Raw genomic sequence first — 11,965 nt, 5'->3', positions numbered from 1 at the left:
GTCCCTGGTCAACAGCAACATTTAACATGTAGGACGAGACATGACGCCTGTCGGGTGATATTACAATTTTTCGGACAAAGACAACGCTGTTAACGGCCAGGTACTCATTTTCCACCTGAGTACGGTGATATAATGTGAGTAAAGAGTCTTTTCCAAGGACTCAACTATGCGTCGAGCGAGGCTCGAACCCAGGACCTTCCGATCCGAAAGCGAGTGTCATACCACTAGACCACATAGCCGCACAGGAAAATCATTACTATCTATCAAAAACCACTATACGATCATTAGCCTTTACATATGTTTGTACTACGCCAAAAGATACACTTTTATGCTCGTCGGAGAAGTATTTCACAACGGCGTCCGCCATGATTCCGATGGTTTAGAACCAGTCACAACGTTACTGTGCGTCATTACGAGGGAAATGACGTCACGACTGTTGAAGCCTTTTTACGATGGCTACGGGGTGACTGACAGTTCGTTTAATTATTTCCCTGAGTTCGTCGTCTGCAATCTATGTCTCGAGAGTTCAAAGACCTTAAAAACATTAGTGCCTCTCGTTGCTATGGTTCCAATAGACAAGCGCGTATTGATGGGCCTATATAGGAACTACAGAGCAACTGCTCTTTATCATTGTTATAAATAATAATGTGAAATTGAATGTAAGCTTCAATTTAATTACAAAAACAGATCAAATGAAGATTTCGAGTTTCTCCTTTATCAACAAAACAGGATGAATGAAATGAATGATTTCATTCATCTGTGGTGTTTCATTCATCCTCTTTTGTTTATAAAGGAGAAACCCGAAACGTTTAATTGATCTGTTTTTGTAATTAAATTGAAGCTTACATTCTATTTCACATTATTATTTATTTCTTCGACCTTCCAGCAGCAACATTTAGATTTATCATTGTTAAAAGTGGAAGTAATACAAAACAATAGCAAACCATCTTAAATCTAACAGTCCGAGTTAGTATCCCAATCATTATCACTATAACCGGCCGTTGATTTGTGGTATGACACTCGCTTTCGTATCGGAAGGTCCTGGGATCGAGCCTAGCTCGGCTTATAGTTCAGTCATTGGAAAATACACTTTACTCACATTCTCTCACCGTACTCAGGTGTAAAATGAGCACCGTTGTCTCTGTTCGAAAAAAAATGTAATATCGCTTAACAGGCGTCATGTCCTGTCCTTAATGTTACATGTTGCTGTTGGTTAAGGATCTCTTGTAAAGGGATTTGAGCACGTATAGTTGATGTTGCACTATATAACAGTTCAATTTATTAATTAATTTATTAACACCATTTCATACTATAGCAATATAATTTGTAATAGTAATAAACGCATGTCTCAGAATTGAAGAAAACAAATACACGACAATAAAGCTTTAAAAATATTTTTATTGATTTGTTTGTTTGTTTGTGTGTTTGTTTTGGATTCCGACTTTATGACGTCAGATGAATGAAGGTGGCAGATGGTATAACATGACGTACTTCTTGTGGTCATGACATGTCTGAAATATATAAAAAAAACAAAAACAAACGAATCGGTTCTTTTAAATCTGTCTAGATAATAATGATAAACTAGAATAAATGTTTCAATCCAGTTCTAAAGAAATGTGTGACCCACAGTTTTCAAAGGACATTATCCTCTCATTGGAAAACCGTAATATGTCTTTTTTCTTCCACTTTTTTTCTATTAGATTCTGTTCCTTCACACCCTGACCTCTCTTTCCACCACTATCACTCCCCTGGGACATTCTACCGACCACCCACGACACACTAACGTTTCGTTCATACTGCAACCACCATTGAGTACAGACGATACAAGTTATTTTGCATCTTACTTTATTTTTTTGGTTTTCCATGTTAATTTGTATATTGTTGTGTTGACGAAAGGTTTGTATCCGAAACGTCCATTGTCTGTATCGTTCCTATACGAAGCCTCTCCATTTTCACTATTTCGTTAGTATTATCGTTTATTATCATAAATACGTAATCGTTGAATAGTGATTTAAAAATGTTGAATAATATGCGATTCTTACACTCTTTCCATTTGGAGTTCCGGACGTGTTCCCATGCGCTGCACGAGCTTGCGAGTATGTGTTATTGCACGATGAAAATATAACGAGTTTGATAAATACAAAGAAATGAAAGAATACATTTATTCCACCCCCTCCAAGTAAGATTATTAGATATTTTGAAATCAAATGGTAAGGTATTAGTATTTCTATTTACCATAATTTGTAACATTCTCCTTCTGCTTGAATGACAATTTGACCCAAAACTAAAAACGTTGGATTTGTATTCAAAAGATTATCAAATCGATTCCGATTTCATCATCTTTGAATAAAAGACATTTTCAAAAACATTTAAATAATATTTCTTTTCGAAGAGTCTGATTTCTAGTAAAATTTAACGATTTATAATCTGACATCACAAATTATTATTGTAAACTTGACATCATCAAGCGTTACTATTTAGGGAGAGGGGTGGAATTAAAATAAATATTCAACGATTGTAGAATCTTTATGCACATTTTATTGGGTTAAAACATGGTGTAAAAGACACCTGATTGGCAGTTATAAAAAGCTTTTGGTGCGCATGAATACAAATCCAACAGGGGGGGGGGGGGGGGGGGGGGGGGGGGGGGGGGGTAGATCAAAATGTCATTCAATGTTATGGAGAAAATCACAAATTAAGGTAAATAGACGATAGAAGTGCTAATGCCATACAATTGGTCACGAAATATCTAATAATTGTACTTGTTGGGGTTGAATAAACGTATTCTTTCATTTCTTTGTATTTCTTCAACTCGTTATTTCTAAACGTGCAATAGTACATACTCGCAAGCTCGTAGTGTTATTTGGCATGATAAATAAATAAGTCGTTGAATAAATACAAAGAAATTAGAGAATCGTATATTTATTATGTAAGGATGAACCAGACTATGAAAATTGAATTGATTAGAATTGAAGTAAACATGGCTCTTTCGAAATATAACAAAATAGTCATTTAGAGCCATCAGACCCGTGCAATTGGGGTTTATCTCGGTTTCTATCGCGTAAAAAGGACGATACCAATTGCTTGCTATCCTTTTGATAGGACGCTAGTCTATCTCAAAGTACTTTGTGAATCAAATTATAATGCTGTCTTTAATATTTTTTTTGCTTCTTATTGAATTGTACTTTTTTGGGGGTTAACAAACAACATTTGCATTCCAGTCAAAATGGAAAACACACCGTTTGATAACACGGTGTTGTGACGTGTCCAAACCTGACACTCTGAAACAGTTGTGACCCTTCGCCTCAAAACGGTATTAAGTTGGGTTGGTTGAGATGTTGAAAATTGAATTTATAGCCAGAAATATCATTCTCGTGTTGAGTTTGTATGATTTATTGAGGAGAATGGATAGCATATTTTAGGATGCTAATGCCAACAATTTATATTTTTGACCAGTTTAACATTATATTCGGCTTTTAAGCATCTGGTTCGTTCCGACATAATAACATTTTGAGACGATGGGTCACATTTTCTAGGACTCATTTTATGGACAGCATGTTTTAGATATAACGCACTTGACGTCACTCAGGACTTAGTTATTGTTTTTTGCCATCCGCGTTTGTGAGTAATTTTCACTGAACTATATTAACCAGACTATAAATAGAATGAAGTTGACGTCACTCTAGTCTTTGTTATTGTTTTTGCCATCCGCGTTTATGAGTAATACTCACTAAACTTTATTATCCAGACTATAAAATTTCATAATTACACATAGTTTTGTGTGTTGTTCCGTTATACTTCCGGATGGCAATGTTGTTGTGATTTTCGTTGCCAAGCATACCACATCTATATATAGAGAGCACAGAAGTTCACAACATTGCCATCCGGAAATATAACGGTCCAACACACACACCTGTGTGTAACTATGAACGTTTATAGTATGTTTAAAACAGTTTAGTGAAAATTACTCATAAACGTGGATGGCAAAAGGCAATAACAAAGGACTGAGTGACGGCAACTTCATACTATAAAGAGATATATAAACCAAAACACAAACCTTGGTCAAATCCGAGTCATGAAAATCGCCTCCAAGCCATTTGTCATTAGACAATCTGATGTTCGAAGATCTTCCCGCCTTTATATCATTCACTACGTCTTCCTGGGTTGTAAAATTATATAATTTATATTGATGCTATGCAAAAATGCTTAAAAATTATAATTGATCTTTATATAGTGCAATATCCACTAAATATGCTAGAAGCGCTTTACAAGGGGTCCCTGGTCAATAGCAACATTTAACATATAGGACGGGACATGACGCCTGTTAGGCGATATTACAATTTTTCGGACAAAGACAACGCTGTTAACAACCAGGTACTCATTTTACACCTGAGTACGGTGAGAGAATGTGAGTAAAGAACCTTTTCCAGGGATTCAATTATGCGCCGAGCGCGAGGCTCGAACCCAGGACCTTCCGATCCGAAAGCGAGTGTCGTACCACTTGACCACATAACCGCACAGCTCTCACTAAACTGTATTAACTGGACTTACAACATCTGCCAGCCGGAAATAACCATCCGACACATAAAGCTATGTGTAACGTTGAGCGTGTATCATCTGATTTATAGATAGTATGCAGATGACGTCACTCAGGCCTTTGTTATTGTTTTTGCCATCCGCGTTTGTGAGTTGTTCTCACTGAACTGTATTAACAAGACTAAAAAAGTTCATGGTTACACAGAGTTTGTGTGTTGGTCCGTTATACTTCCGAATGGCAATGTTGTGAACTCCTAGGCCAAGCGCATTCTATCTATAGAATTTAGTGAGAGCTACTCGTATAAATGGTTGTCTAAAACCCATACAAAGAACTGAGTGACCTAAATTTCGTTCATTCCATAGATGAAACGAAATTGACGTCGCTCAACTCTTTTCTGGTCTTGTTATAGCCAGCCATTTTTAATTGACTAGTTGTCACTAAACTGTATTATTCAGACGATAACCGTTCAACGTTACACATAGCTTTGTGTGTTTTCACGTAATATCCGGCTGGCGTATGTTATGAGCATTATACCTAAACACATTGCATCAATAGAAAATCAAATTTAGTCGATGGGGACGATCTATCATTATTTGTCCATGTGTTTGAGGCATTGGTCACAATGCGTCTCTATATATCAATGCCAGCTCTCTGAAACCAGAAACTCAATAGGATTGAATAGTCTGACGTCACGTCCGCCCAGCAACCAGCAGCTTGGTTCTAAACAAAAAAAAAATCTGTACTTTTTTTCTTCATGCTGGCGACAACTTTTTCATAAACTCATGTGATCAGAATGTATAAAAGTGAAAATATTATCAGATTTATAATGTTTTTCTCATCTGGATACACTTTTATGCTCTTCAGAGAAGTATTTCATAAGGGGGTCCATTGTTGTTATGATAGTTTAGAACCAGTTTCTAAGTTACTAAAAATCTTTTAAAAAGAATTGAGCTTTTATATAGCGCAATATCCACTTAACGTGCTCAAAGCGCTTTACAACGGGTCCCTGGTCAACAGCAACATTTAACATGTAGGACGAGACATGACGCCTGTTAGGCGATATTACAATTTTTCGGACAAAGACAACGCTGTTAACGGCCAGGTACTCATGTTACACCTGATTACGGTGAGAGAATGTGAGTAAAGAGTCTTTTCCAAGGACTCAGCTATGCGTCGAGCGAGGCTCGAACCCAGGACTTTCCGATCCGAAAGCGAGTGTCATACCGCTAGACCACATAGCCGCACTATACGTCATTACGAGGGAAGTGTTATAAGTTATGAATTCACTCCTCCACAAGGGTAGTTTTACAAATCTGAATATGATACGAACCGGTTTTATGAGATCTCACATCTCTTCCCTATTATCCATAGTCCACCAATCAAAGGAGACAATTCACTAGATAATGCATTCACTCAATACTTACAAAAACGGTTTGATGATTTCCCCTTACTTCCATGACAGCCGCCATTTTGTTACTCATCTTGATCACGTGACAGGTTTTGGCGTGGTCCACGTCGCTAATGGCAGCCAGCAGGGGCCGGTACTCCGGGGAGGATTCCTGTGGTGTGAGAAGTTTATTCAATCTTTGGTTTTCGACGATTATTCATACAGTTTGATGACAACATACATCAAAGTGAGAAAAAAAGGTAAATTATCACAAAAAATACAACCCATATAATACCATAAATACTTACAATAACAATAATAAATAATAATAATAATAATAATAATAATAATAATAATAATAATAATAATAATAATAATAATAATAATAATAATAATAATAATAATAATAATAATAATAATAATAATAATAATAATAATAATAATAAATAATAATAATAATAATAATACTACTACTACTACTACAAACTACTACTACTACATACTACTACTACTACTACATACTAACTAATAATAATAATAATAATAATAATAATAATAATAATAATAATAATAATAATATAATATAATATAATAATAATAATAATAATATAATAATAATAATAATAATAAATAATAATAATAATAATAATAATAATAATAATAATAATAATAATAATAATAATAATAATAATAATAATAATAATAATAATAAATAATAATAAATAATAATAATAATAATAATAATAATAATAATAATAATAATAATAATAATAATAATAATAATAAAATAATAATAATAATAATAATAATAACAGATGACAAATCCAATGTATTGTGGCCGACCATATGAAAACAGTGTCATGTGGGAATAAGTGATATTAAATAATCAATGGCATTTGTATAGCCCATTGGAGGTCCTGATAGGTCAGTTGGTAGGGCACTCGCTTCACAGATATAAGAACCGAAATCGATCCAGGGTGCAGTCTACGAATTTTCTGACCCCCCCCCCCCCCCCGCCTTTCCACGCAGCAGTTTATTGGCGATCTGGGTCTGTTCGATCTGGCGGAAAGTACTTTGCGATAGTCTAGCGTCCTATCTAAAGGGTAGCAAGCAATTGCTATTGTCTCTTTCAAGCTATATAAACCGGCGTAGAGCTGTTCTCGAACCCTGGGCGTTCCAATTCGAAGGTGAAAATCATATCACTAGACCACATAGCCACAGTAAATATTTTTTTTTTCACTTTTCCTCACATTTTTTGGGAAATCCACTGTGTATAATAAAACAAAATAAAAATAAATAAATAAATTTCCCTTTAATCATCCCATAGGGGAAATTTGTCTCTATGGTCCATTCCAAGGGAAGACTGGAATAACCCAGGCGTCATCCCCAGTGTAGCGCCACAACTTGAGTTAGGATTAAGTGACTTGCTCTAGGCCACACAGCACAGTGCCGGCGGGTGATGAACTCGGTACCTTTTCGAGTACCAAGCAAAGACCGTACCACTGAGCCACGCTGCGTACGAGTTCGGCTATTGTTCTTGTGGTATGACAATCGCTTTCGGATCAGAAGGTCTTGGGTTCGAGCCTTGCATGGCGCGTAGTTGAGTCCTCGGAAAAGGCTCTTTACTTACATTCTATCATCGTACTTAGGTGTAAAATGAGTACCTGTTCGTTGATAGCGTTGTCTTTGCCCGGAAAAAATGTAATATCGCCTAACAGGCGCCATGTATTGTCCTAAATGCTGAAATGTTGCTGTTGGCCAGTGACCCTTGTAAAGCGCTTTGAGCACGTTTAGTGGATATAGCTCTAAATAAAATGTCAATGAGTATAGGGAATGAGATTAGCGGAAGAGTAGCATCCCTTGAATGGACGTCACCGGCGGAAAAGTTATTAGAGAGAGAACGTCATGTTGGTTGTGCGCATGCGTCTTTCGTCCTCGCTCACGGTGAAAGCGGCTTGTGACACTTCATCGAATGCCAGGACGAGAGAGACGCATGAGCAAAACAAAACTGACGTTCTCTCTGTAAGGTGACGTCCAATCAAGGGAGGCTACTCTTCTGCTAATCTCATTCCCTATAAAAGCTCAATTAATGAGAAGGATGATGATAGCTCACCGAGGGGATATGGAGCTCAAACCTGTAAGACTGCACATAAGCTGGTATCGTCTTGTCATACACAACTGGCTGGAGGAGAAAGAACAATAATCTAGAAGGAATACACATGACGTCACTGGGGGTTTTTTTTGGCATTGTTTATAGATTGTCCTTTTTTGTGTGTGTTTAGTTCTCATTAACGTCACGTGGATGTAATGTATAGATGTGAGTATTTTATCTAAATGGTGAAGATGGTGATGGTGATGATGATGATGATGATGATGATGATGATGATGATGATGATGATGATGATGTTAACAACAATAATAATACTAATAATAATAGTAATAATAATAATAATAATAATAATAATAATAATAATAATAATAATAATAATAATAATAATAATAATAATAATAATAATAATAATATTAACAATAATAATAATAATAATATTAATAATAATTAATAATAATAATAATAATAATAATAATAATATAATAATAATAATAATAATAATAATAATAATAATAATAAAATAATAATAATAATAATAATAATAATAATAATAGCCCTAAACATCCACCGAGGTGCTCAAAGGCGCTCTTCAATGTAATGGTCTTAGAATTTCAAACAAACAAATGCACACACACACACACACACATACATACACACACGCACACGCATGTCATACAATCCTAAACAATAGCAGATAGCAAGAACCGTACTAACACACTAAAATTATGATTGATTGAAGGCAAACAAAATCAGAAAAATTTAATTTTTATTGGTTATTTTTTTAGACCTCAAGATTTATACTTATTCTTTCACTAAACGACACGTAGAAAATTTTACACATATTTCACATTTTAGCATGAATTCAAATTTCAGAGCCTTGTGCAAAAAGTACTGAACTATCTCCTTACCTGGTATTCTCATAATTTTACCAAAAACTTCATACTCATCCAACACAAAAGTAGATTTTTCGAACAGATAGCAACGAGTATAATCTATATAATTTTGTTTTAAAAAATGAGCTCTGCAACACAGTGTCGAGTTCTTATAGCTATAACTATAACAAAATGAAATCATAAAAAAGAAATAAATATTGGCTGCATCGTAACAAACGTGACGATTTTCCTATGGGTGGTAGGAGGAGGGCTAAGTCAAAGGAAATTACTTTTGGAAAAATAGGATGGAGGTTATAATTTGGATTAGGTTGTATAGGTAAGGTATAAATAATATAAAAAACAAGATTGTAGTATTGAGAGAGGGGACTTGGATTGTGTTCATCATGAATAAAATAGGCTTCTACAGTCGTGACGTCACTTCCCTCGTAATGACACATTGTAACTGGTTCTAAACTATCGGAAAAAATATCAGACGCCCTTATGAAATACTTCACCGACGAGCATAAAAGTGTAACAGAGGAGAAAAAAAAACCCATTATAAATCTGATCATGTTTTGACTTTTATACATTCTGATCACATGACATGTGAAAAATGTCTAGCCAGCAAGAAGAATAAAATGTACCTATTTTCTTTGTTTAGAACCAAGCTGCTGGTTGATTGGCGGACGTGACATCAGACTGTTGAATCCAACTGAGTTGATTATGGTATAAGTTTATCACGGATAATCTAAACATCATGAAAGTTTAAAGGTGACTCAACTACTTGTAGTACTGGGGTCTTTATAATATACAGCAATCAAATCACCAAGTAACTACCCTGAACCAGGGTCTCTCTACATATCAAAATTTTCTGGATTTAGATGAAGCCGAATTAGTTCCAGAAGAACTAAACAATAATAATAATAAACAGAAACAACTTTATATATCGCAATATCCACTAAATGTGCTTAAAGCGCTTTACAAGGGGTCCCTGGTCAACAGCAACATGTAACATGTAGGCCGGTACATGACGCCTGTTAGGCGATATTACAATTTTTCGGACAAAGACAACGCTGTAAACCGCCAGGTACTCATTTTACACCTGAGTACGGTGAGGGAATGTGAGTAAAAAGTCTTTTCCAAGGACTCAACTATGCGCCGAGCGCGAGGCTCGAACCCAGGACCTTCCGATCCGAAAGCGAGTGTCATACCACGAGGTAACATAGACGCACAACTAAGAACTAAGAAATATCGCAGTGCCCTCCGTAGTAAAGTCACAACAAAACCTTGACAGCCTCAAAACTATGGCCCAGGACCGTGACCAATGGAAACAATTAACAACATGGATGGAGAGAGCAGATATACTCATCGACTATGACTTAATCGGACTGCGAGGCATACTACTACTACTACTACTACTACCACTACTACCACTACTACTACTACTACTACTACTACTACTACTACTACTACTACTACTACTACTACTACTACTACTACTACTACTACTACCACTACTACTACTACTACTACTACTACTACTACTACTACTACTACTACACACACTACTACTAACTACTACTACTACTACTACTACTACTACTACTACTACTACTACTACTACTACTGCTACAACAACAACAACAACAACAACAACAACAACAACAAACTACTACTACTACTACTACTACACTACTACTACTACCACTACTACTACTACTACTACTACCACTACTACTACTACTACTACTACTACTACTACTACTACTACTACTACTACTACTACTACTACTACTACTACTACTACTACTACTACTACTACTACTTTAAATCACCCAAATATAGGATACCGTGTAGAGATATTGGTCACACATAATTGTAAAAACATTTACCTCAGCCAGAACAAGACAGATGAAAGACAAAACTGTGATGGCCTTCATCTCTGTAGAAAACAAATGGAAAGCCATACCATATGGTAGAGAATGGAACTTGTAATGTGTTGTAACTCTCCGATCCAATATACTGATGATTAAACACACCAATTCATTCTTGGGAAAATGCAATGTGTTGTTTATTTTACGTTAAAAGATTAATTATTTCTTTCATAACATCTTATCTGTATGAACAGGGTGACGTGCACATGTTTGCAGTTCTTATAACCCAATACATTATGAGCTCATCGTTGTAATAGAAAGATAACAAAAATTACGCAAAATATTGTTCATTACAACAATGTTTAATATAGGCCCATAAGTGCGTTCGGATGTCAGACCTGCATATATGTACACATTGAACAGGGCCAACCAAAAAGTATGTCATGCAACTTAATTGTGGTTTAATGATCAAATGACTGTGTATGTTTTATTGTTGTTTTTGTGATGGACTCTGATGTCAAGATAATGCGTCACATTGAACAATAAAATACGATTTAATAATAACGATAATATTGAAAATATATAATAATAATTATTATTTTAATATGGATAATAATGATGCTTTTGAAATGTGGTGTTTGAGAAGGATGCAGAAAATATCGTATACTGCACACAAAACGAACGAAGAAGTGCTAAAACAAACATACCAACAAAGGAAACTAATGCCCTTAATAGCGGATCGACAACCATCCTTTTTCGGACACATAGTAAGGAAAGATAAGAATGAATACCTGGCAAGTTGTGGAAAAATACCTGCTAAACGCGCCCGGGGGAGACAAAGAAAAACACTCATAGACCAACTGAAGGGCTTCACCAACCTAACAATCCAAGAGCTGTTTGAAAAAGCAAGAGACAGGGAGGAATGGAGAGAGATAATTCATGAAGTATCCGAAGCCTGGACCAGGCATGGAACCTAGAAGAAGAAGAATGATGATGATGATGATGATGATGATGATGATGATGATGATGATGATGATGATGATGATGATGATGATGATAATAATAATCTCCCGGCTCATAGTTGAGTCCTTGGTAAACGCTCTTTACTCTCATTCTCTCACCGAACTCAGGTGTAAAATGAAAATCTGGCCGGTAACAGCGTTGTCTCTGTCGGAAAAAAAATAA

At 35.5% G+C, this 11,965-nt stretch overlaps 1 protein-coding gene across 2 annotated transcripts; it reads right to left on the bottom strand.

Annotated features, from left to right (window-relative positions):
• Positions 1-1,378: 1,378 nt before the first annotated feature.
• On the bottom strand, positions 1,379-10,963 carry LOC144959661 (uncharacterized). Of its 2 annotated transcripts, none has more exons than XM_078892328.1 (5): positions 10,799-10,963; positions 8,038-8,106; positions 5,989-6,096; positions 4,058-4,159; positions 1,379-1,511 (listed from the first exon to the last, which is right to left on the bottom strand). In XM_078892328.1, the coding sequence occupies exons 1-5, from the start codon at positions 10,871-10,873 to the stop codon at positions 1,452-1,454; spliced, it is 414 nt and encodes a 137-aa protein (XP_078748454.1). In that variant the 5' UTR covers positions 10,874-10,963; the 3' UTR covers positions 1,379-1,451. The 2 variants fall into 2 exon arrangements, with proteins under 2 accessions (XP_078748454.1, XP_078748453.1); XM_078892327.1 differs by having other exon boundaries at positions 5,962-6,096; positions 10,799-10,958.
• Between the last annotated feature and the right edge of the window lie 1,002 nt (positions 10,964-11,965).

This window comes from Berghia stephanieae, chromosome 14 (genome assembly GCF_034508935.2).
Source record: "Berghia stephanieae isolate SIO BIC M18660-M18661 chromosome 14, UCSD_Bste_1.3, whole genome shotgun sequence".
NCBI classification, from domain to species: domain Eukaryota; kingdom Metazoa; phylum Mollusca; class Gastropoda; order Nudibranchia; family Aeolidiidae; genus Berghia; species Berghia stephanieae.
The sequence above is the reverse complement of the archived record's forward strand: the minus strand, read 5'-3'. Positions and strand labels throughout refer to the sequence as shown.

Excerpts from the sequence above, each read along its gene's own strand:
- LOC144959661 (XM_078892327.1), bottom strand. The coding sequence starts at position 10,873 with ATGGCTTTCCATTTGTTTTCTACAGAGATGAAGGCCATCACAGTTTTG. Across the intron at positions 6,097-8,037 it reads TTGAGCTCCATATCCCCTCG|GAATCCTCCCCGGAGTACCG; the intron begins GTGAGCTATCAT and ends CTCACACCACAG. Across the intron at positions 4,160-5,961 it reads GAAATCATCAAACCGTTTTT|GAAGACGTAGTGAATGATAT; the intron begins GTAAGTATTGAG and ends TTTACAACCCAG.